Source organism: Geotrypetes seraphini, chromosome 11 (genome assembly GCF_902459505.1).
Source record: "Geotrypetes seraphini chromosome 11, aGeoSer1.1, whole genome shotgun sequence".
In the NCBI taxonomy this organism is placed as follows: domain Eukaryota; kingdom Metazoa; phylum Chordata; class Amphibia; order Gymnophiona; family Dermophiidae; genus Geotrypetes; species Geotrypetes seraphini.
In genome coordinates, this window is record NC_047094.1 from 123,653,327 (window position 1) to 123,678,640 (window position 25,314).

A 25,314-nucleotide genomic window follows, 5' to 3' on the forward strand; every position below is an offset into this window, starting at 1 on the left:
CATGACCCTTATATGTTAGTTTCGCCAAATACATTATATTACATTTTTCAGGACCGATGATTATAATACAGTGATGCTTAACATGGGTGCTTTGGGTTACAGGGGAGGCTGAGGGGGCAATTCTACTCAATCACTCTGATTTTAGTAACTAATTGCTTTTGTAATTATATTATTAACTATCAGATTTGTTACGCTCTTCTTTTCCCCAGCTCCTTAATACTACTACTATCATTGCTATAGGCTGCCAGACATGAATAATACTGAAGCGAGCCCCCCACCTCCTTGCTGAAATCAGGCGACAACATCCAGCTTGGCTTTCAGGCTAGCCACAAATAATATGACTTAAATTAACATACTTTGTAAAATCCTACCAGCTGAAATTAGGACAAGTTAAAAACGTGCGCAACAGGACCAATTCTGAATAAATCCTGACTAGTCTAGACAAACAAGTGATGCATTCTCATTACTGACCGATAAACCCTGCCCTAGGCAGCCGAATTTTAAGGAATTTTAAAGAAATGTTTACAGTCGTGAGGTTTATTTGTATTCACGCCTGTGTTTAGTTAACACACACAAGAGCTAAGGGGGAGAAAGCCGCAAGCAATGACTTATAGTCCTGGTTTAATGACATCATCTCATTAAACCAGGACTACAGAGAACTTTATCTCCCAGCATCCCTCGAAAATGCCACCTCACCTGCTCAGCCGCCTTGTCCTTGGTGTGTTTCCAAGGATGCTCGAGGCAACGGAACTGCGCAAGACAGCTCTCGCACCTCCATTGCGGCAGTTCCAACGCAGTTGGGGGGAGAGGGAAAGGAAGTAGTGACGTCACGAGCAGTATATAAGTTGTCGAGTTGCCCCTCCCTCCTCTCACTGCGGATTCGTTATTGAGCAGTAGAAGGTGAGCTGCAGATTTCTAGGATGCTGTACTTTTAGTATGCGGAATAGCGTGTTATTATTCATTATTGTTTTGCGTGGCGATTTGATGGGTCTCCACGTGTGTGTATGGTGTTTATTTCGAAGTGACGTTTAAGCAATTCTGAGGAAACTAAAGGAAAGCTTTGGGTTTTTATTGAAGGGGAAATGGAGCAGTTTGAATTAATGATGGCGTAGAAGGGGAAAGTGAGTACCCAAGATATCGGGGACACCTTGTATGGCTGTTGTAAGCTTGTAGCTTTGAGTGGGGGGAACTTTTTTTAAACGGAGGTATGTGGTGTTCGGAAAAGAGTAGAAATGTGCAAAGGGATAATTGCTCTTGGGGAGAGGGTGGAGTAATCGACTTGGGTCAAAGCATTTCAAACAGGAAAACGTTATTTTTGTACAGACACAAGTATCCCTTTATGTAACTGGTATCCTTTCTCTGTGAAAGGGGCGAGAAGTAAAATTGCTGCCACTTTGAAATCTTGCCCTTGGCTATAAGCGTTCGCGAGGGTATGAAAAATAGAAAAATCTAATAAAAGGTCTTCTGAAAAGACCTTTTTTGGTTGTGTACATTTTGGGGAGATCCTATAACCTGGTCCTAGAAAATATAATTGACGCAACATGGATGAAGCAAAACTGAACCTGGAAAGAGTGGGTGTACTATAAATCATAGGCGTCGAAACGGGGGGGGGGGGGGGGGTGCGGCACAGGGGCCGTAGTCTTCCCCAAAATTGACCGGCATTAGGGGGGGGGGAAACAAACGGGGCAGCTGTCCTATCTCCCGTCGTAGCCTGCAAGCGTCTACGCCCATGCTCCGGGGCTCTAACGCTGCGCTTGCCGGCTTCCCGATCCTTCTCTGACGAAACCGGCAGTTACGTCATGAAAGAGGAAGGAGGAGACGCGAGGCAAGCGCAGCGTTAGAACCCCGGAGCATGCGCGAAGTAGCTTGTAGGCTAGGACGGCGTCGGCGGGAGATGGGGCAGGAAGGGAGGCGTTCAACTCGCTGCTCCCGATTGCTTCGGGCCTTCCTCGCTGTCGGGTCCTGCCTTTGCAGAAACAGAAAGTAGGTGGGACCCGGCGGCGAGGAAGGCCCGAAGCAATCGGGAGCAGCGAGTTGCGAATGTTGCCAGGGCAGGATGAATTCATCGAGGGCCCCTAGGCACACAAGTACACTGGGTCCCCTAGCTCTGCCCGCCCACACCCCATACCAGTGCCAGTGTACAGTTTTAGTTCTATGCAAGCCCCAAACACCTCTGAACAAATCCCCTCTTCCTTCCCTTCCCACCTACTTGCCCAGGACTTTAACTCTGAACCCTTTCCATACCTATATAAAGGTGTTCAAATGCATTGTAAAGCAGTAATACTATCCAAAACATAAGTCTGTATTAATAACCAAGTTTGCAACTCCTCTCAACTGCCTCACTCTGTCATCCAACTTTAACCCATATGTATGAACAACCAAAGCTGCAACTCCTCTGGTACGTTCCACTCCATGTATGCTAATTTGTAACAAAACAACAAGGCAAGCGGTCCACCAAAGAATCCAACATGGAACAAAAAAAGATCAGCAGACAATAAGGAGATTCAAATCACTTTACAAATTAACAAATAAAAAATGGAAAATAAGATATCATTTTATTGGACTAATACATTTTTTAATTAGGTTTCAGAGATCAAACCCTCTTTCCTTAGGTCAGTAAAATATACTGCTGTTACAGTATCCTGTCCTGATCTGAGGAAGGAGAATTTGGCCTCTAAAAGTTAGTAAAAAATGTATTAAAACTAGTCCAATAAAACGGTCACCATATTTCCATTTTCTATTTATAAACATTTATCAACACAGCTACAATACTACTTTATCCTATAGCAAAAAAAAATTTAAAAAATGAATTTTTTTCTACCTTTTGTCTTGAATTTTTCATATAGGCTCTCCATCAGCTGAATTATGTGTTTGGGTATTCCCATTTGCACTAGCGTTCTCCATAGTTTACCGTAATCCACACAGTCAAAAGCTTTGATGTAGTCGATGAAGCAAAGGTATATGGGGGTTTGGTATTCTTTGCTCTTCTCCAATATTCATCTAATATTGGACTAGGACTCGAGCACAAGTTGACGGCACCTAACAACCTTTGTCTCCCAGTTTCTGCTTTCCTCGTCTTTGTCATTTTTTTCCTTCCATCCACTGTCTGCGCCTTCCAGAAACTTGTCTGCCAACCTCCTTCCGTCTTTCCATTCTCCTCCTGCCCACTTGGTCTAGCATCCATCTTCTTCCCTCTGTTCCCCTCATGGTCTGGCATCTCTCTCCTTCCATTTCCCTCATTTCCTCCACCCAGATTTTATATTTGTCTCCTTCCTTCTTCCTCCATGCTCTGGCATCTCTCTTCTCTATTTTCTTCTTCTGTCTAAATTAAATTCTCTTTTACTATTCAGTCCTCAGTTTCCCTCTTTTCACTGTTCCTACCCACAGATTGACACCCCTTTCCTTCTCCCCTCCACTATCTCTCTAACTCTGTTCTTCCCCCCATCCAGCATATGCCTTTTTCTTTCTCCCCTCCTTCCATCCAGTATGTATTAGAGAATGACACGGGGAAAAAATCTGTCCCCGTCACTGCACCGTCCCCGGCCCACCATCCTCGGCCCACCATCCTCTGCACCGCCCCGTCACTGCCGTTCCCTTTCACCGCCCCGTCACTGCCATCCCCGCAGCATCCATATAAGCCTCAGTACTGCGAAACACCATGAAGACAGAAGAGAATCCTGCCACCACTACTACTACTACTACTGCACTGAGAATCTGTTTCAGTGCCTCTGCCCTGTAGTAAAAACAGAACATAAAATAAATCAATTGACTTGTCCTCCCTTGCAATGACGTGTCCCACATGTTCACCTATAGCTCGAATCAGGTCAATTGTGCACACTAAAAATGCAGGTGGATCTGGAACGTGAGTGCAGGCAGGCAGTGATACAAAAACAGCAGACACCTGACTGATTGCAGTGTTCCGCCATCTCCCTCCCTCCATCTCGCCTTAGATGTAGAGTATGCCGGCTTTCTTTTTCGCCCAGCCGCACGTGCTAATTTGTTCAATATTCTCCTCTGATGCAACCGGAAACAGGAAGTTGTAAGAGAGGAGAAGATTGATCAACTCGAGCAGCCGCGCAAGCGTGGCTTTTTGAACGTATGCGGCTGGGCGAAAAAGAAAGCTGGCATACTCTACATCAGTGTTTATCAACCTTTTTACACCCGTGAACCGGCAGAAATAAAAGAATTATTTTGTGGACTGGCAAACTACTAGGACTAAAATTTTAAAACCCTGTTTCCGCCCCATCTCCGCAAGCTCGGTCACCTCAGTAACTATAGAAAAATAGACAAATATAGTGCAAAATATAGACAGCAGATATAACTTCTCAAAACTGACACATTTTAATCACTAAATTGAAAATAAAATCATTTTTCCTACCTTTGCTGTCTGGTGAATGATTTCATGAGTCTTTGGTTGCGTTTCCTTCTGTCTGTGTATCCTTTCTTTCATTTCTTTCTTTCTGCACTCAGGCCCAATAATATTCCCTCCCTCTTTCCTTCCCATGTCTTTAGTGCCCCCAGTGCCTCCTTCCCATGTCCCTCTCACTGCCTTCTAGACTTTGTCCCACCCCCACCCCCGAATCCTGCCTGCCTACCTTTCTCCCTCACTAGCCAAAGCCAGCCTGCTGCCTCCCTGCCGCTCAAAAAAAAAAAAGCTTCCTTCCTTTTCCCCTGGTCTTACCGCCATGTTCAAGCTGCAGCTACTAAAGCCGACAGGAAGTCTTTCTGACTCAATTCTGAAGTCGGAGAGAACGTTCTGGGCCAGCCAGGCAGAAATTCAACCGGCGGTAAGGAGAGGGAGGGAGATGGCGGGGACCGCGCGATCCTTGATTGCCTCACTGCGGGGACAAGTCCATTCACCGCTCCACGGGGCGGTGAATAGCCTTGTCCCCGTCCCACAGAGGCCACTATTTTTTCTTCCCCGTTTCGGCGGGCTACCCGCGGCTAAACGTGGCTAGCTGCGGGTAACCCGCCACCGTGTCATTCTCTAGTATGTATTCTCTTTCTCCACTTCCATTCAGCATCTGCTCTCTCCTCTCAACTGACATCCGTCTGCCTTCTTCTCTCCCTCCCTTCTCCCAACTTCCATCATCTGCCCAACTGCCCCTTTCTCTCTCTCCCACTCTGAGCCTCCACCCCAGGCCCATCTCTCTCCCTTCCCCTCGTCTTCATGCGGATTACCACTTAAATTATTCATTATTTTGGGGGGGGGGGGGGTTGGGGCCTGTAACCCTCCCCACCATCACCTTCTCCTGTTCTCCGAGGGTTTCTGACCTCTGCTCCTCCACTTCTCCCCCTGAGCAGAGGTTTAGTTCTACCCTGCCCATAGGTGCACTGAAATGATAATTGTACAAATATTCCAGATAAAATCTTGTTTTATTAAAATTCAAGACAGTCCTGTTTCAAGGCATTCATTTGTACAATGGAGGAACATTACAAGTCAGAGAGTGTAAATGCAGCTTCCCTGACATAACGCCCTCAAAATTCTGTTCTGCTAGGTTCACTTAAATATACCTAATACATGATGACATTTTACTGCCTGCATCATGAATACTTGATACCATATAAGGCGCTTGTATGCATATTGAGGGAGTGTCCGTCCCCCTCACACAAAGATTCTTAAAAGTTACATTTTAATACTAGCTTATCTAATAAAGGAAAAGTACAGAAGAAACCAGGAAAGTATTAAAATATAATATAATTACAGAGGAAAAATTATCCATTCACACAGCTTCACACTGTTTTTGTTCAGTTGCCAAATGGCTCGGGTACCAGTGGAAAAAAGCTCTTCCAAAGATGCTAAATGATGTCCACGCATAGGTTGTGTCAACTTTGGAAAAAGGTCGACGTCTGGACTCGTATCTGAACTATATGGAGCATGAGGTAACACCTCCCTGCCATGAGGTAACACCTCCCAGCTATATTTGTACAGTCTTTCAATCACGAGTGGAGAGCTCCATCTTCCCTCACGGCCAAATAAATTTGACGAGCTCAATCAAAAGTCAAACAAATGATGATTTTTGATTATGATCATGAAGGCATCATCATTACAGACAAAGTTCCTTGTGGAAGAAGTGTCACTGCAATGTATTAATGTGATTTTTTTTTATTTTTTATTATTATGGTAATGGCGGAATAGAAATCCTTAATGTAATGTAATTATTATTATTATTTTTTTTTTTTTTTTTTTTTGCAAAAACATGCACAAAACCCGACCTCAGTTGCTCTTGGCTGGGCCAGTCATTCTTCATGACAACGCTCCCCTGAACATAGGGAATGTTGTCGCTGAAAAACTACACAAATACAGCTGGGAGGTGTCCGTACTCAAGGCCATTGGTCCAGCATGGATCGTCAGTATCATATCAATCTGTTGGAGCAATCTTCAATGCTCTCCAAGCTTTTCAACATCTTCATGACCAAGTAGTTCTTCGGATGGACAGCCAAGTCGCTATGTACTACGTCAACAAGCAGGGAGGAACATGATCTCTCCCTCTTTGCCAAGAAGCTCTGAAGGTTTGGGATTGGGCAATCCTTCACAACACCTTCCTGAAAGCTGTCTACATTCAAGAAGAGAAAAACTGTCTGGCAGACAAGTTGAGTCGTCTTCTGCAACCTCACGCATGGACACTCAATTCCTCACCTCTTTATCACATTTTTTCTCAGTGGAGAACTCCTCAGATCTCTTTGCATCTCCCCACAACCACAAACTGCCTCAGTTCTGCTCCAGGATATACACTCCTCATCGCCTCGAGGCAGATGCTTTTCTATTGGATTGGATTGGATGACTCTCTTCCTGTATGCATTTCCGCCATTCCCTCTTCTCAAGCTCAAGACTGATCATGCCACCATGATTCTGATAGCTCCTGAGTAGCTCAGGCAACTTTGGTACTCTCCTTCTACTTCAGCTCATCAGCAGGGAGCCATACCTTCTACTAGTTAATCCATCTCTGCTTATACAGAGTCGAGGATCTCTGCTTCATCCCAACCTGCAGTCTCTGGACTTGACAGCTTGGTACCTCTCAACGTGACACCTCTTCAGTTTTCTCAATCTGTATAAGCCATTTTAGAGGCTTCCAGAAAGCCTGCCACTAGACAATGCTACCTCCAAAAATGGACCAGATTTTCTACATGGTGCATCTCTCACAACAAGGGAGCCTCGAGGTCTCCTTGTCTTCGTTTTGGATTATCTTTTGCACTTATCTACCTCTAGCCTTGAGTCTACATCCATTCGAGTCCATCTCAGTGCAATTGCTGCTTTCCATCAGTCTATCGAAGGGAAACCCCTCTCCGCTTATCTGGTGGTTTCCAAATTTATGAAAGGACTTTTCAATGTCAAACCTCCTTTCAAACTGCCTCCATTGGTTTGGGATCTCAATGTTGTTCTTGCTCAGTTGATGAAGCCTCCTTTTGAACCAATGTCTATGGCTCATCTGAAATATCTCTCTTGGAAAGTGGTGTTTCTCATTGGCCTCATATATGCTCGAAGAGTCAGTGAGCTGCAAGCTTTAGTTGCTGATCTGCCTTTCACAGTTTTCCATCATGACAAGGTGGTCCTTTGTACTCATCCTAAATTCTTACCTAAAGTGGTTTCAGAATTTCATCTCAATCAGTATTTTTTCCAAAGCCTCATTCTCATCCTAGAGAATCGGCTCTTCCTACTCTGGACTGTAAACGTGCTTTGGCCTTCTACTTAGAATGCACCAAACCACACAGATCTGCTCCTCAACTTTTTGTCTCCTTCGATCTAAACCAAGTTGGGACATCAGATTTCTAAGCGTACCATCTCCAACTGGATGGTTGCTTATATCTCTTTCTGCTATGCCCAGGCTGGACTGCATCTACAGAGTAGTCACAGCCCACAAAGTCAGAGCCATGGCTGCTTCAGTAGCTTTCCTCAAATCCACTCCTATTGAGGAAATTTGAAAGGCTGCCACCTAGACCTCGGTTCATACTTTCACCTTTCATTATTGTCTGGATGTTTTCTCCAGAAGTGATGGCCATTTTGGCCAGAGAGTATTACAAAATTTATTCTCCTAAGTTGCCAACACTCCCACCATCCCATTCTGGTTAGCTTGGAGGTCACCCATATGTGAGAATAGGCTGCCTGCTTGTCCTGGGATAAAGCACAGTTACTTACCGTAACAGTTGTTATCCAGGGACAGCAGGCAGCTATTCTCGCAACCCACCCACTTCCCCTGTTTGGCTTCTCTGCTAGCTATCTGAATTGAGGAGACATGCCCTGTGCTGGGCAGGAAGGCAGTGTGGCAGACTCGAAACTTCTGAGTTTCTTCAAGCAAGTCTGCTTGCAAGGCTGTCCGCATCTGGGCTCTGTAGATGACATCACCCATATGTGAGAATAGCTGCCTGCTGTCCCTGGATAACAACTGTTAACGGTAAGTAACTGTTCTCTAAGTGAATAAGCAAAAAAGAACAGGATCCATTCTTTGCCAGGAAGCTCAGAAGATTTGGAATTGGGCAATCCCTCACAACATTTTTCTGAGAGTTGCCTATATTCAAGGAGAGAGAAATTCACTGGCAGACAAATTTAAGTCTCATTCTACAACCTCACGAATGGACACTCAATTTACCAACTCTCCAAGAAAATTTTTTTCTCAATCTCCTCAAATAGATATTTTTGCATTTCCCCACAACAACAAACTGCCCAGTTCTGTTCCAGACTCTACTCTCCTCATTGCCTGGAAGCAGAAGCTTTTCTCCTGGACTGGACAAACAAATTCCTTTATGCATTCCTTCCATTCCCACTTATTCTCAAGACACTTGTCAAACTCAAGAGAGAATCTGCCACCATGATTCTGATAGCTCCTCAGTGGCCCAGACACTTGGTTCTCCCTTCTACTTCAACTCAGCAGCAGGGAACCACTTCTTCAACCAATATTTCCATCTCTGCTTACACAGTCCAGGTCTCTTCTTCATCCCAATCTATAGTCTCTACATCTGACAGCTTGATTCCTCTCGGATAACTTCACATCTTCATTTTTCTTGATCTGTCAGACATTTTAGATTCTTCCAGAAAACCTGCTACCACAGTGTTACAATCAGAAGTGGACTAGGTTTTCTGCTTGGTGCGATCTTCATCGCAACTCAGTCTACCTCCTTGCCTTCAGTTCTGGATTATCTATTTGATTTATCTCAATCTGGCCTAGAGTCCATCTCAGTGCAATTGCTAATTTTCATCAACCACTAGAGGGAAAATCTCTTATCTGCTTATCCTGTGGTTTTCAATATCAAACCACCTTCAATGTTCTTGCTAAATTAATGAAGCCTCCATTTGAACTAATGTCTATGGCTCATCTTAAATATCTCACTTGGAAAGTGGTCTTCCTGATTTCTCTCACGTCTGCTCGTAGAGTCAGTGAGCTACAAGCTTTGGTGGTGGACCCACCATTTACAGTTTTCCATCATGATGATAAGGTGGTGCTTCATACTCATCCAAAATTCTTACCCAAAGTTTGTTACGGAATTTCATCTCGGTCAATCAATTGTACTTCCAGTATTTTTTCCAAAGCCTCATTCTCATCCTGAAGAAGCAGCTCTTCATACTCTGCACTGCAAGCGTGCTTTGGCCTGCTATTTGCACGACTAAATCACATAGATATTCTCCTCAAATTTTTGTCTCCTTTGATCCAATCAAGTTGGGACATCCAGTTTCCAAGAAGACAAATTCCAACTGGTTGGCTGCATGTATCTTGGTCCTCGGTTCATACCTTCACTTCTCATTACTGTCTGGATTCCTTTTCCAGATGAGATGGCCACTTTGGCCAAACAGTGCTACAAAATTTATTCTCCTAAATGCCAACACTCCCACCATCCCATTCTGGTTAGCTTGGAGGTCACCCATATGTGAGAATATGCTGCCTACTTGTTCTGGGATAAAGCACAGTTACTTACCGGAACAGAACAGGTGTTATCCAGGAACATCAGGCAGATATTCTCACAACCCACCCACCTCCTCTGGTTGGCTTCTCAGCTGGCTATCTGAACTGAGACGCACACCCTGTGTCGGGCGGGAAGGCAATCGCGCATGCGCGGTGTGATCAGTCGCAAACTTTCTAAAGTTTTTCAAGCAAAATGCTTTGCAGCTGTAAGCATTGGGGTTCTGTGGATGACATCACCCATACGTGAGAAAATCTGCCTGCTGTCCCTGGATAACACCTGATACGGTAAGTAACTGCTTTTTCTGGCTTTATGGGTACGCCTTTTCTTTCAGAAGTATTATGTTTGATCTTGGAGGTTGGTTTATATCAAACTGTACTGATTTCGTTTCCATGGTCTGGGACTCATGCAAGATTATTTCTAACGGGCAACATGGAGGGTTTAGAGAGAAAGGCCTTAATGGAGCACACAACACCTGAATTCTTCAACTTTTTTAGAAATTTCAGGTCTACTTTTTTTTTTTTTTTTAAGCTAAACTCTCCCTATGCCCACACTTCTATGCCTACACTTATCTGCTCATGAAAGCAGGTATAATCAGCTTTTTCAAAAAGGTAGGTAGATATACCCTTGAGCTTGAAAATGTGGGCAAACACATCCTGTGGGTATACTGTAGAATGCTGGTGCACTGCCCCCCAATTTCCTTTAGACTGATGGGCCTTTTGTAATTTTGTCTTGAGCTAGCACAAATCTTTGTATAATTGGGTGTGTTTGTTTTTTTTTCTTTAGGGTGCAACTTTCCACACTTGAAGCAGCCATGCCTGATCTCGCAGTTGGTATCAATGGGTGAGCTCTAGCTTGAAAATGGCATAAACATAATATATCCTCTTTAGTACTGGAACTGATAAAGAAGGAACGTGATCTAATCACTAGACACTTCACAGATGTCAAAGTGGGCCACACATTTTTAACCTGTTTAAAGCATGAAAAACTATCTTTAATCTTTTGTGAAACTGAATGCCAGGGAATTTGGTAAAAGTAGTTAGATTAGCAGGGTTTAAAAAAGATTTGGATAATTTCCTAAGTCCATAAGCCATTAAGATGGACTTCAGGGAAAATCCTCTGCTCATTTCTAAGATACGTAGCATAATATCTATTTTTTTTTTTTCCTTCCCCAGGGGTGGGGGGCAATCTTACCAGTACTTCTGACCTGGATTGGCCACTATTGGAAGCAGGATACTGGGCTTGATGGACTTTTGTCCTGTCCCAGTGTAACACTTATGTTCCTGTTGCCCCTTCATATGCTAGCTAATTAGGTACAATTAGCCACTTAAAGGTCAGGCAGACCATTATATTGTCCATAGAATGCTTCATTGGATGGGCTTGATCTAAAATGAGAGAATTCCCCCCTCCCCGAACTAAATATCTTAAACAAGTTGTAAGCTGGGGAATTTTGTTAGTGAATAATCATATGAAAGATACCGTATATTCTGTATCTGGGATTTTGGGGTCTCAAAATTGACCCAAAAATGGGGATCCTGATTTATATTCAGGCCAGTGCCCACCTACTACCACCCTCAGACTTATTGCAGGCCGCCACCAGGCTCTACATCATGTCCCGCCTCCCTGCCCATCGTACCTCCTCTGCTGCTGGAATCTCTGCTGGTGGTCCATAGGTGTAGTGGGCAGGAGTGAGCTTTCCAAGCTCCTGCCCCACTGCTAACCCAGGTGGTCGCTGCCACGCGTTCCAGCTTCAGCTACTACATGGTACCGAGAAGGAGCGCACTTTGGCGCATTACAGTAATCCAAATGAGATTAGTATCAACATCTGAACCCAAGATTTTTTAAAAAATTGCAGATAGAAGTATGTTCAACTAAATTCTCTTAAGTGTTTCTCAGCCTCCTTATCCTAAGAAGAGTGAGAGCGCTCTTGCATCAGCAACACTTCTCTGTTTTGGTTCAATTATTTTGTCAAGGTTGGATTATTGTAACTCAATGTACCTGGGTCTTTCAAAGGTCAGTTTGCAGAGGCTTCAGTTGATACAGAATACTGCTGCTAAGCTTATTTTTGGTAACAATAAATTCAACCATGTAACCCCATTGCTTAAGGAATTGCATTGGCTTCCAGTGTACCTTAGAATCCAATTCAAGTGCTTTTGTATTGCATTTAAGATTTTATGCAGCATCTTTATCACTCTGGTCCCTTTAGACTGGAATGTGCATAGATCTCATGTAGCTAGAAGCTCTCTCAAAAAAACAACTTCTTACATTTCCTTCCCTTAAGGGTAAAAACAGAACTTTAAAGAGATTTAGTTATTCTTTAGTTTTCAAACTAACTGAGCTCTGGAATGAGTTAACGCTTACATTGAGAAGTTTAGGCCCCTTTGTTGTATTCTGGAAAAGCACTGAAAAATTTATTTTCCATATATTTTGGAAATTAAACTGAGTTTACATTCTTTTTATATTTTAAGTATTCACTTTATTGTTAACCGTGTCGTGCTCCTTCTTGGTTGAAGACCCAAAGCCTCCCTTTTAGATGAGCCATAGGCATTGGTTCAAATACCTTACTTGGAAAGTGGTTTTTCTCATTTCCCTAACTTCTGCTTGAAGAGTTAAGTGACCTCCAAGCGTTGGTAGCGGATCCACCTTTCACAGTGTTCCACCATGACAAGGCTGTTCTTTGCACACAGCCGAAGTTCCTACCAAAGGTTGTCACTGATTTCATCTCAATCGATTGTTCTTCCAGTATTCTTCCCTAAGCCTCATTCTCATCCTGGTGAGACGGCTCTGTACTCTGGACTGCAAATAGGCAATGGCTTACTATTTGCATCAGTCTAAACCAGTGTTCTTCAATCTTTTCACACATGTGGACCGGCAGAAATAAAAATTATTTTGTGGACCAGCAAACTACTAAGACTGAAATTTTTTAAAAAACCATTTCCACCCCATCTCCGTGAGCTCAGTCCCCGCAAACCATCTGATCCCATCCACACAAGCCTCAGTTATGATTTTATATTGAACATATTTTATTAAAGTATAAAAAAACAATATTCTTTACAATTGTCATAAATACAAATATACAGAGCAAGGACCAACAAAACCCTGTCTCCCCTTCCCTTCACATATATATCCCCCTCTACTATCAAGAAAACTGAACAAGCCAAATTATTACAGAATGCTACACAGAAATATCATGCTAACAGTATACTGCAGTAACACATGACAGGAACAGTGTTAGGAGAATGCCCTCCTGGTCAGAGAGAGCCCTAAGTCAGCTGGAAGCTAAAGAATCACTGCCTGGGCTTTGCAGTCCCAAGTTATGTTTCTAGCAGGATATATATTTCAAATCTGACATTCTAATGACAAAATAGAAATAAATGATTTTTTTTCTACCGTTTGTTGTCTCTGCTTTCATCTTCTTTTCACTCTTTCTTCTAGCATCTGCCCCTTCCAGAAACTGTCTGTCTCCCCCTGCCATCTCTCCTTTAGACACCTCCCACCCTTTGCTCTGGCATCCATCATCTTCCTTCTGTTACCTCATGGTCTGGCATCTATCTCCTTTCATCTCTTTCCCTCCCCCCTGTAGTTTTTAGCATCTGTCTTCTCATTTCCTCTGCTCAGATCTGATATCTGTCTCCTTTCCTGTTCTCTGGCCTCTCTCTCTGGTCTTCTCAGTTTAAATTCTTTCTTACTATGCAGTCCTCAGTTTCCACAGCATGCCACCCCTTTCCTTCACCCCTCCACTATCTCACTAACTCTACCTTCTTTCCCCATCCATCATATGTCCTTTTTCTTTATCCCTCCTTCTATCCAGTATGTGTTCTTTCTCCACTTCCATTCAGCATTTGCTCTCCCTTCTCACTTCCATCATCTGCCCCTTCTCTCTCCCTTCCTTTCATCTTTCTTTCCAATTTTGGCAACAAGATCAGCAATGCCTCCCTCCTTCTCCCCCCCCCCCTCCGGCACCAACAGCACTTCAGATCGGCAACGCGGTGCTCAGTCCAAAGCTTCCCTCTGACTCGAACTGCCTGGGTGGAAACAGAAAGCTGCGTCGGAGGGGAAGCTTTGGGCTGAGCACCGCGTTGCTGATCTGAAGTGCTGTTGATGCCCAGGGGAGAAGGAGGCCTGTTGCCGAACTTGAGTGCTTTTGCTGGAGGTGGGGGGAGGCCTGTTACTGATCTTGAGTGCTGGGGATGGGGCCTGATGCTGCCCATCGCCGTTGCAGCCCAGACGATGATGGCACCAATCTGATCTCGCCGGCCCTGAGCGGACCGGCAGTTGAACACTGGTCTAAACTACATAGAAATCTTCAACTTTTTGTCTCCTTTGATCCTAATAAGTTGGGACATTCTAGTTCCAAAAGAACAATTTCCAATTGCTTGGCTGCTTGCATCTCGTTCTGTTGTGCTCAGGCCGGGCTGCATCTGGAGAGTCAGGTTACAGCCCATAAGGTTCATGCTATGGCAGCTTCAGTAGCTTTTCTACGCTCTACTCCTATTGAGATCTGTAAAGCTGCTACTTGATCCTCGGTTCATACCTTCCTATCACATTACTATCTGGATTCTTTTTCCAGACGGGATGGACATTTCGGCCAAGCAGTATTACAAAAATTTATTTTCCTAATGGCCAACTCTCCCTCCATCCCATTCTTGTTAGCTAGGGTGTCCCACATGTGAGAATAAAGCATAGTTACTTAATGTAACCAGTGTTATTCAGGGATAGCAGGCAGATATTCTCGCAACCCATCCACCTCCCTTGGTTGGCTTCTTGGCTGGTTTATTGAACTGAGGAGCCGTGTGCCTATGTTGGGTGGGAAGGCACTCGTGCATGCACGGTGCGGTCAGTTGAACTCTTTTTAAAGTTCAGAGTGGAGATACACTTTTAAAGCTGTCCGTACTGGGGCTCAATGGATGACATCGCCCACATGTGAGAATAGCTGCTTGCTGCCCCTAGATAACACCTATTATGGTAAGTAACTATGCTTTTTGGTAGGATGTTTGACCTCTTTTGAGCACTTGGTAAAGGTCATGACAAACTTTGCATCCTCGATTAGAGGTTTTTCTTGATACCTATAGTCTAAGAAACCTTACATTAAGAAACCTCCTTTTTTCAGATTCAAAACTTCACTTTCCAAATGGATTAAGGCCTTCAACCTCCTAGGTTTCATATTCAAGAGGAACCCTCCCCCACTTGGATTTTTTCTTAAGAGCAGAATCTGCCTGCTACTGTGTTTTGGGGTTGGGGTTGTTTTTTTTCATATAGTAGTGCTTCAGAAGCTTGCTAACTCCTTCCCAAGCATGTTTTCTGTCATAGTAAAGCTGTTTATGTCTATACAGTTTGAACATATTGGTTCTTGCATTGGCAAGGTGTTGTGGTGGTTTGTTTGGGTTGTTGGGTGTTTTTTTTATCCCAGGACAAGCAGGCAGCATATTCTTAACACATGGGTGACGTCACCGACGGAGCCCTCGGTACGGACCTTTTTTAACTAGAAGTTTCTAGTTGGCCGCACCGCGCGTGCGCGAGTGCCTTCCCGCCCGACGGAGGAGTGCGTGGTCCCCAGTTTCTTCGTTTCCGCGGAGCGAAGAAGACGCGTGTATTTTTTCAACGGCCGTTGAAATCACTTTTTGCCTTCCCGCTCGCGCTTTTTTTCTAAATTTTTCTCCCTCTACCTTCGGGTTTCCTTTTTATTTGAATTGCAAAAAAAAAAAAAAAAAAACCTTTGATTTTTTTCCTTTTTCTTTCGTTTTTGCCCCGGCGGGGCCTGTTGCCATTATACAGGCCTCGGACTTCGATTTTGCGGAGGCTATCTTCCCCTTCATGCCCCCGCAGGTCGGTTTTAAGAAGTGCCAGCGGTGTGCACGCCCGATCTCCGTATCTGACCCACACAATTGGTGTTTGCAGTGCCTGGGTCCGGAGCATCGGGCGGACTCCTGCACCCGCTGTGCCACTTTGCAAAAACGAACTCTTAAAAACCGAAGAATCCAACAAACTCTTCTCTTCGGCACCGAGTCGGCGATGGACTCCTCACCTTCAACGGCGGTACCGCAAAAATCGGCACCGTCAACCTCGACACCGACCGACCCCGCATCGGCGCCACTGGCGCCAGGTAAGCCGGCTAAGAAGCCTTCCTCTTCCCTCGAGCGCCCTCCTGCTACGGTGGCGACACCGTCCCTACCGGCATCGCACCGGTCCCGTAAACGCTCCGCCCCGATATCGGTGAGTGCCTCGTCATCGGCCTCCTCATCGCCGGGGCGTGGAGCGGCATCCAAGGAACCGAAGAAAAAGAAAGCGGTTCCGATGCCACCCCTAGATGACCGTATCTCGGCCATTCTGCAAGCTCAGCTTCAGGAGCAGTTGAAGAAACAACTTGAACAACTGCTACCCTCTATCCTGGCACCGCTCCTTCCGGTACCAGACCGGCCCGAGCCCCGCACCGAGCCCCCGGTGTCCACTCCTTCGGTACCGGTAAACACCTCTATGCCGATCCTTTCGGCCCAACAACTTCATGGTGATCCAGTGGTTCATTCTCAACCCACAGTGGATCCTCCTCGGCACCAGGCGGTACGGCACTCTTCTCGGGACCGAGAACGACGCCGATCGTCCTCCCCCGGTACCGTTTCGGTGCGCTCTGGTAAATCTTTGTCCAAGACTCGCCACACCGCACCCTCCACCCCGGTGTCCCGACATGCACCAGAGGTCAGGGACCCTGATTTATGGGAGGAGACTCCCCTCGGTACCGAGGAGGATCCCTCCTCATCTGATGAGGAACCATCGGCACCTGATGCCACCTCTAAACCTGAACAGTCCTCTTTTTCTAAATTTCTGAGGGAAATGTCTGCTGCTCTGTCCCTTCCCCTGGAATCTGACTCCAAAAAGTCCCAAGCCTTTTTAGAAGCCTTAGACTTTGAGCAACCTCCTAAGGCGTTCCTCAAGCTTCCCGTGCATGACATCCTACGGGAAACATTCTACAAAAACTTGGAAAATCCCCTCACGGTACCGGGAGCTCCCCGTAAACTGGACAACCTTTACCGTGTCATCCCTATTCCTGGATTCGACAAATCTCAATTGCCCCATGAGTCCCTTCTGGTGGAATCTACCTTAAAAAAGACTCAGGGCTCCAGTGTCTATGCCTCTACCCCTCCTGGCAGAGAAGGTAAGACCATGGACAAGTTTGGCAAGAGGCTTTACCAAAATGCCATGCTTGCCAACAGGGCAAACAACTATTCCTTCCATTTTTCCTTCTATCTCAAACACTTGGTCCAACAGCTGTCTGCCCTCCAGAAGTACCTACCTGAGCGCAAGGTCCCGCTATTCCAACAGCACATCTCTGGCCTTCTCCAAATGCGCAAGTATATGGTCCGCTCGATATACGACTCCTTCGAGCTCACCTCTCGGGCCTCTGCCATGGCCGTAGCCATGCGTCGCTTGGCCTGGCTCAGAGTCTCCGACCTGGACATCAACCACCAGGACCGTCTGGCCAACGCCCCCTGTCTCGGGGATGAGCTTTTTGGAGAGTCACTGGATTCCACCACCCAGAAACTCTCTGCCCATGAGACCAGGTGGGACACCCTGATCAAGCCGAAAAAGAAGGCACCGCCTACCCGACCTTATCGGCCACAAACATCTTATCAACGGAGGTTCTCAGCCAGGCCACTCAATCCGCCTCCCCAGCAATCTAGGCGGCCCCGTCAACAGCAACATCACGCTCAGGCTCGACTAAGCCTCCTCAGCCTACTAAACAAACTCAGCCCTTTTGACTCTTCTCTCCAGGGCATAGCCAGTCATCCACCCTTGCTACCTCTTCCACAACCCATCGGAGGTCGTCTCACCATTTTCTCCAGCCGTTGGGAAATCATTACGTCGGACCAGTGGGTCCTCAACATCATCCGCCACGGCTACTCTCTCAACTTCCAGACTCTACCTCCGGACAACCTTCCCGTAGAGTCTGCTTCAAACTCATCTCAAACCCCCCTCCTCCTGAGGGAGGTTCAATCCCTCCTCCTTCTCAATGCCATCGAAGAAGTACCTCCAGATCAAAGGGGGCAGGGATTCTACTCCCGCTACTTCCTGGTACCCAAAAAGACGGGAGACCTCCGTCCCATTCTCGATCTCAGGGACCTCAACAAGTGTCTGGTCAAGGAGAAGTTCAGAATGCTCTCCCTTGCCACGCTCTACCCTCTTCTTTCTCAACACGACTGGCTATGTTCCCTGGACCTCAAAGAGGCCTACACTCACATCTCCATCAATCAAAATTCTCGCCGCTACCTGCGGTTCCAGGTGCTGCACCACCACTATCGGTACAAGGTGCTACCGTTCGGCCTCGCTTCCTCACCCAGGGTCTTCACCAAGTGCCTTATAGTGGTAGCGGCCTTCCTCAGGTCTCACAACCTCCAGGTGTTCCCCTACTTGGACGATTGGTTGGTGAAAGCACCTTCATCTCAACTCGTGCTACAAGCCACTCATCACACCATCTCTCTCCTCCACCTCCTGGGGTTCGAGATCAACTACCCCAAGTCGCACTTGCTTCCCACCCAGCGACTTCAATTCATTGGAGCAGTTCTGGACACCACGCTAATGAGGGCCTTTCTCCCCTCCGATCGCCAGCGAACTCTGCTCCATCTCTGCCGTCAGGTACTCAGGCACCCCTCCATCCCTGCCCGACAGATGATGGTCCTACTGGGTCACATGGCCTCGACGGTGCATGTCCTTCCTCTGGCACGCCTCCACCTTCGTACGCCTCAGTGGACTCTCGCCAACCAATGGTCACAGACTACGGACCTTCTTTCTCATCCCATATCTGTGACATCATCTCTTCAGCAATCTCTCCAATGGTGGTTGAACTCCTCAAATCTTTCCAGGGGTCTGCTTTTTCATCTGCCCCCCCACTCTATGATCATCACCACAGATGCGTCCCCCTACGCATGGGGAGCTCACCTAGGAGATCTACGCACCCAGGGTCTTTGGACCCCACAGGAGCGTCGTCATCACATCAATTTCCTGGAACTCAGAGCCATGTTCTACGCCCTCAAGGCTTTCCAACATCTCCTCTGCCCTCAAGTCCTCCTCCTCTGCACGGACAATCAAGTCGCCATGTACTACATAAACAAGCAAGGCGGTACCGGATCTCGCCCCCTTTGTTTGGAGGCTCTGCGCATCTGGACCTGGGCCACGGACCGCAATCTCTTTCTCAGGGCGGTCTATATCCAGGGCGAACAGAACTCTCTGGCCGACAATCTCAGTCGCATCCTTCAACCCCACGAGTGGACGTTGGACCCCCCGACTCTGCTCTCCGTCTTTGCTCGATGGGGCACTCCGCAAGTGGACCTCTTTGCAGCTCCTCACAATCATCAGCTGCCCCAATTCTGCTCCAGACTCTTCTCTCCTCACCGTCTGGCCCCGGATGCATTCCTGCTCGATTGGAGGGATCGGTTCCTGTATGCCTTCCCTCCACTTCCTCTGATGTTGCGGACCTTGTCCAAACTCCGCAAGGACAACGCCACCATGATTCTCATCGCACCTCGGTGGCCTCGCCAACACTGGTTCTCCCTCCTGCTCCAACTCAGCTCCAGGGAGCCCATTCCTCTTCCTGTGTTTCCTACTCTACTTACGCAACAGCATCAGTCTCTGCTACATCCCAATCTGTCTTCGCTCCACCTGACAGCTTGGTTTCTCTCGGGCTGACCTCTCCGGAGAACCTATCTCAACCGGTCCGCCTCATTTTGGACGCGTCCAGGAAACCGGCCACTCTCCAATGTTACCATCAGAAGTGGACCAGATTTTCCTCCTGGTGTCTCCGGCATCATCAGGAACCCACCTCCTTAGCGGTGGAAACTGTCTTGGAATATTTGCTCTCTCTGTCCAACACTGGCCTCAAAACTACCTCCATCAGAGTCCACCTCAGTGCCATCACTGCGTTTCATGAGCCTATTTTCGGAAAACCTCTCACGGCTCATCCTCTGGTTTCCAGATTCATGAGAGGCCTCTTCAACATCAAACCGCCTCTCAAGCCTCCTCCTGTCGTCTGGGACCTGAATGTGGTTCTCTCAGCTCTTATGAAACCTCCGTTTGAGCCTCTTGCCACAACTTCTCTCAGGCTTCTAACCTGGAAGGTGCTTTTCCTAATTGCCATCACCTCTGCCAGGAGGGTTAGCGAACTACATGCACTGGTTGCCGACCCACCTTTCACTGTTTTTCACCATGACAAGGTTGTTTTGCGTACCCACCCTAAATTCCTTCCCAAGGTGGTCTCAGCTTTTCACCTCAACCAGTCCATTGTGCTGCCCGTCTTCTTCCCTAAGCCTCACTCGCATCCTGGGGAACAGGCGTTGCACACGCTGGATTGTAAGCGTGCCCTTGCTTACTATCTTGATCGTACCAGAGCTCACCGAACAGCCCCTCAGCTCTTTTTGTCTTTCGACCCCAACCGTTTGGGTCGTCCTGTCTCCAAACGGACACTTTCAAATTGGCTTGCTGCCTGTATTGCTTTCTGCTACGCTCGGGCCGGTCTCTCACTGGAAGGAACTGTCACGGCCCACAGAGTCCGAGCTATGGCTGCTTCCGTGGCTTTCCTCCGCTCCACGCCCATCGAGGAAATCTGCAAGGCGGCCACTTGGTCCTCAGTTCACACGTTCACTACTCACTACTGTCTGGATGCATTCTCCAGACGGGATGGACACTTCGGCCAATCTGTGTTACAAAATTTATTTTCCTAATGGCCAACCATCCCACCTCCCTCTTTGTTAGCTTGGAGGTCACCCATGTGTTAAGAATATGCTGCCTGCTTGTCCTGGGATAAAGCACAGTTACTTACCGTAACAGGTGTTATCCAGGGACAGCAGGCAGATATTCTTAAGTCCCACCCACCTCCCCGGGTTGGCTTCTTAGCTGGCTTATCCTAACTGGGGACCACGCACTCCTCCGTCGGGCGGGAAGGCACTCGCGCACGCGCGGTGCGGCCAACTAGAAACTTCTAGTTAAAAAAGGTCCGTACCGAGGGCTCCGTCGGTGACGTCACCCATGTGTTAAGAATATCTGCCTGCTGTCCCTGGATAACACCTGTTACGGTAAGTAACTGTGCTTTTTGTTTTTTTTGGGGGGGGGGGTGTTTTGTTAAGATCCCACCTATATTAAGCACTGCCTCACCTTGCTATTGCTACAGTCTACTCATTCTGGACTAGTCTAGTATGGGTGTCAAGGAAGGAGAAATTAGGTCTTGCTGTTAATTTCTTTCCTTTAATCTCACCAGACCATTCCAGATGCCCTCCATAGTATCTCAAAAGGTACATTTTCAGGTTCTGAACTAAACTGGCCAAATGAACCATTAACTCAAGGGGGACATTAAAGTAGACCTAATATTCCTCAGAATAAACTAACTTCTGAAAGTGAACAAAATGTTATGGAACATTTGGATGTCAAGTCTCTTCCCCTTCTCTCTCCTTGTTTTCTTTCCCCTTATGGGGATTTTCTTGGGGCTAAAAAAAAGTATATGAAGATAAATTGTTCATGTAAACTGTTGTACAACTTGCTTGTCACTGTCATTTTAAAATACTGGTGACCTATGTTTCCGCTAAACTATGCAATCGCTCCTACATTTTAGGAGCATCGCACACAGATTTTACATAGTTGCTCACAAAAAGTACTTGCAAATCTGAGAAATTGTTGGTTTTTAGAACTTCGTTGCTCACATGAGAAAATTTTGCATGCACTCAGCCAATCTTGAGGGAGCATTGCTGGTGACAACATGCTATGTGGTAACCTTTAATATAATAGGGTGATACATGCAGGACTCTTTTTATATTTGTCTCCCATGTGCTGGTTGGCAGACAGCATACAGATTCCTTGAATTAAAGGAAAGCAAATTAGCAGGTAAAAACTAATTTTGCCTTACTGTGTGTATGCAGAATGAATTCAGTATTCTCAAATTATGTAGATCAAAGCTTGCAACTAGACCTCAGAGCTGATGGTATGTCAGTTTGGGATATCTTAATTTCTAAGTGAAATCCTCTCTGTACACTGAAGTATGATAAAAATATGCAGTATGCTAATCTGTTCTATTGCAGGTTTGGAAGGATTGGGCGCTTGGTCCTCAGAGCTTGTTTGGAGAAAGGAATCAAGGTTGTGGCTGTTAATGACCCTTTCATTGATCTGAACTATATGGTAAGATTCTTAATTTGAGTTTTTAAAATTGATGTTTCTGTGCAACGGAACTACCTCAAAGCTAGGAGTCCCTTCCAGCAAACAGCTCTAGTTGAGAGTAAGGAATGAAGGTTTGGTGATTAGAAGTTCAATTGAGTATTTCTAAACAAATGTCTGTCCACTCATCTCTAATTCTCCCTCCTACCAAACTTTCAGGAAGTCAATCAAAACTTATCTCTTTGACAAATATCTCTGACTCCCGCCCTCCTTGTAACTCTACTTTTAACTATGCCTTGTACCTCCCACCTTCCTGCACCTCCCACCTACCTGCCTTCTCCCTACCTGCACCTCCCACCTACCTGCACCCGACTTCCTAAGCCACGCCGATTGACTTGTTTATAACCTCTCTATCTCCTTCTTGCTTGCTCCCGACTCGCTAAGTTATATTGATTGATTAACTTATTTGTAAATTTCGCTGTAGATGTACAGTCTCTTGTCATGTAAACAGCTCTGAACTATTCTGATACTGTGGTATACAAAAATAAAGTTATTATTAGACCAGTCCTTGAGCTACACAGCTAATCTGGTTTTCATGTATTGAGTTTCATGCTCATTTATTGGAGGATCCCTGAAACTACAACTGTAAGAGTGTGCCCTTAGAACTGGGTTGAAGGCCAGAATTTGGAGAGAATACTAGATGACTGGAACTACTTATCTTAAGCCCTTTGTCTTAGACATGCCATAAAATCTCCAGGTAATTGAAAGGCTTACTAGAAATGAAGCCTTTATTAAAATAAAGATTTATGAAGGAGTACACATACTTCTGGCATGTACAGTGAATAGCCACCAAATGAGGAAAAACGTTAACAAAGCTCTATACTGCTGACCAAGACATAATCCAAAAAGACCTCTGAATCACCTCACTGGCAAAGTGAATAACACTGCTGCCTGTTAAATGGGATCACTTTAATCATTGGTAAAAAAAAAAAAAAAAAAAGCTCCTTAAAATCACTGTTCTATGCACTTCAATATATTGTATATTGAACAGCTAGCACTTATCTGAAAGTCCTAATCCCAACAGGACCTGTTTCACGGTCTGCTTCAGGGGATCAAAATAAGTACTGCTCAAGTGCTTCTCTCTTTAACCTAATACATCAAATATAAAAAGTCAGCAATAAGAAAAACACTGACAATTCCTGAATTTGCTCTGCCAAACTACATCATTGCAAAAATAGTGCCTGGAACTTTGAGAACGCCAGGACTGCAAACGCCTATCCTGATCTTTGTATGTCACAAATTAACAGCCAAATCACAGAAAATCTTTACAGCCCCCCCCCCCCCCCAAAAAAAACAAAAACAAACCAACAACAAAAAAGAACCTGTAAATCAAGGACCCTCTAATCATTCTCTCTTCAAGGAATTCCGCACACATCAAAATACAAGCATCCAACAAACAGGATTCATTTTTCAATCCATTAGAAGCAGGCTTTCCATTCTACTGCCCAATTCAGACCCACTGGCTCGTTAGTACAGGTGATGTATCCAGTGCTATTTGCACTGAGTTAAATATTTATCAATATCGCTCCCCTCTGCTCCCTGCTGAAACTGTATCAATAGCAAAAAGCCCTAAAGGTCTCAAGTGTCCCATCTCGGAGCAATGCGGAACCAGGGGAGCACCTGTTAAATTTTACACTGCAGATCTTTGCTCATTAATCCTAACATGTAAGGGTCTAATAGTTTTGCTGACATACAATTTGTTGTAGACACATCTCAATATATACACCACATTGTTGGTGAACAGCCATTTTATATAATTACTCCTGGTGGGAATTTCTTCTATAAAAAAATATATAAATTCTGCAAGTTTATTTGACATTAAACAATATTTTTGCTAATTATCCAAAATTTCAGTACATTTCAGTATTTTCATTAAATTATACTAGAGAAAACAGAGCCAGTATCTCTTGCCCCTGCCCATGCCCCCCCCCCCAGTCAGCATCTCTCTCAATCATCACTTCCTCTCTTTCAGTAAGGAAGCATGCAGAGCCCACATAGGCTGCCTAAGAAGTTGCTGCCAGTGATTCAGGCCGCAGTGATGGAGTGTCAACCCGACATCAAACTGTGCAGACCTCGGAATTATGCGCAAATTCTGTATTGCACAGTAGTGCAGAATTCTGCTAGGCGTATAAAATATACAAAAAGCTACACTTTATTTTTTTTACATATATAATATTTCTTTATTGAGCAAAATCAGCAACATATAGAACAAGAAAAAATAAACATACAGCCTCAGCTCCCAATGAAGTGCTAAAATAAGACAACCAGGGAACTCAAAAGCAATACAACAGGAGAGCGCCCAGGCAAAGATGCTAGAGAGTGCCCAATACAGGATTTTACCAGAATTCCCGACCCCCCCCTCCCCCCACACAACCTAAACCCCCAACTCCCCCAAAGGCACCCCCCCAAACCCAAACCCGTGTGGTTAGATGAGGAAACTAAACAGAAAGAAAGGTGGAACAAGACAATGAGAGAAGAAAGACTAAAGCAGACAACAGAGTAATGGAAGCAGCACCCGATTCCTGCCAAAGACACCACAGCTCACAAGGTTAGCAGTTCAGCAACATACTCCGCTCCCGGTGCGGGAGAGACAACCAATACCCCTCCCACACATCCTGAAATTTGGTCCACCGGCCCTCGTCATGTCTCCCCACCATCCTATGCTCCAGAAGCTCTAAGTCATAGAGGGATAAATGCCACTGGGAAAAAGAGGGAGCATGGGGAGCCCGCCAGGAAACTAAAATGGCCTTCTTGGCTAAAAGGAGAGCCTTAAACACCAACATCCGCTGCCCAGCAGAGCAATGAGAGCCGCTCCATCATAAAAAAAGGACTATAGAAGGGGTGCATGCAGGCAACAAAGGAGAGATAAGAGGACAAAAAGGTCCACACTTGCAGCCAGAAAGCCCATATCCAGGGACAATCCCAGAACATATTTCCCAGGGTAGCAGAGCTCACAGGGCACTTGGGACAACAGGTGTGAGCGGCAAAGCCGGCTCGATAAGCCCTCTGGAGAAATATACACTCTATGAAGGAATTTGTATTCCTGCTCCCTATGGAGCATATTGCAGGAGAGAGCACGCAAAAAGACAAAACAATGAGAAATCAAGGAGGACAAGATAGTGCACCCCAGATCAGCGCTCCACGCCCCAGCCAACAGATCCGCTCTCTCAGTCGACAACGGTGACAACGCGGTAACAAAGTAACGCAGACGCGGGGCCGGATCTTCCCACA

At 45.8% G+C, this 25,314-nt stretch overlaps 1 protein-coding gene across 1 annotated transcript in view; it reads left to right on the forward strand.

Moving 5' to 3' along the window:
- Window positions 1–796: 796 nt before the first annotated feature.
- The window catches only part of GAPDHS (glyceraldehyde-3-phosphate dehydrogenase, spermatogenic), a 37,142-nt gene continuing 12,624 nt past the window's right edge, over window positions 797–25,314 (forward strand). The window contains exons 1-3 of the mRNA XM_033963797.1: window positions 797–900; window positions 10,681–10,737; window positions 21,951–22,047. Coding sequence (XP_033819688.1) covers window positions 10,709–10,737; window positions 21,951–22,047 — 126 coding nt within the window. The 5' untranslated portion in view covers window positions 797–900; window positions 10,681–10,708. The remainder of the gene's footprint in view (window positions 901–10,680; window positions 10,738–21,950; window positions 22,048–25,314) is intronic.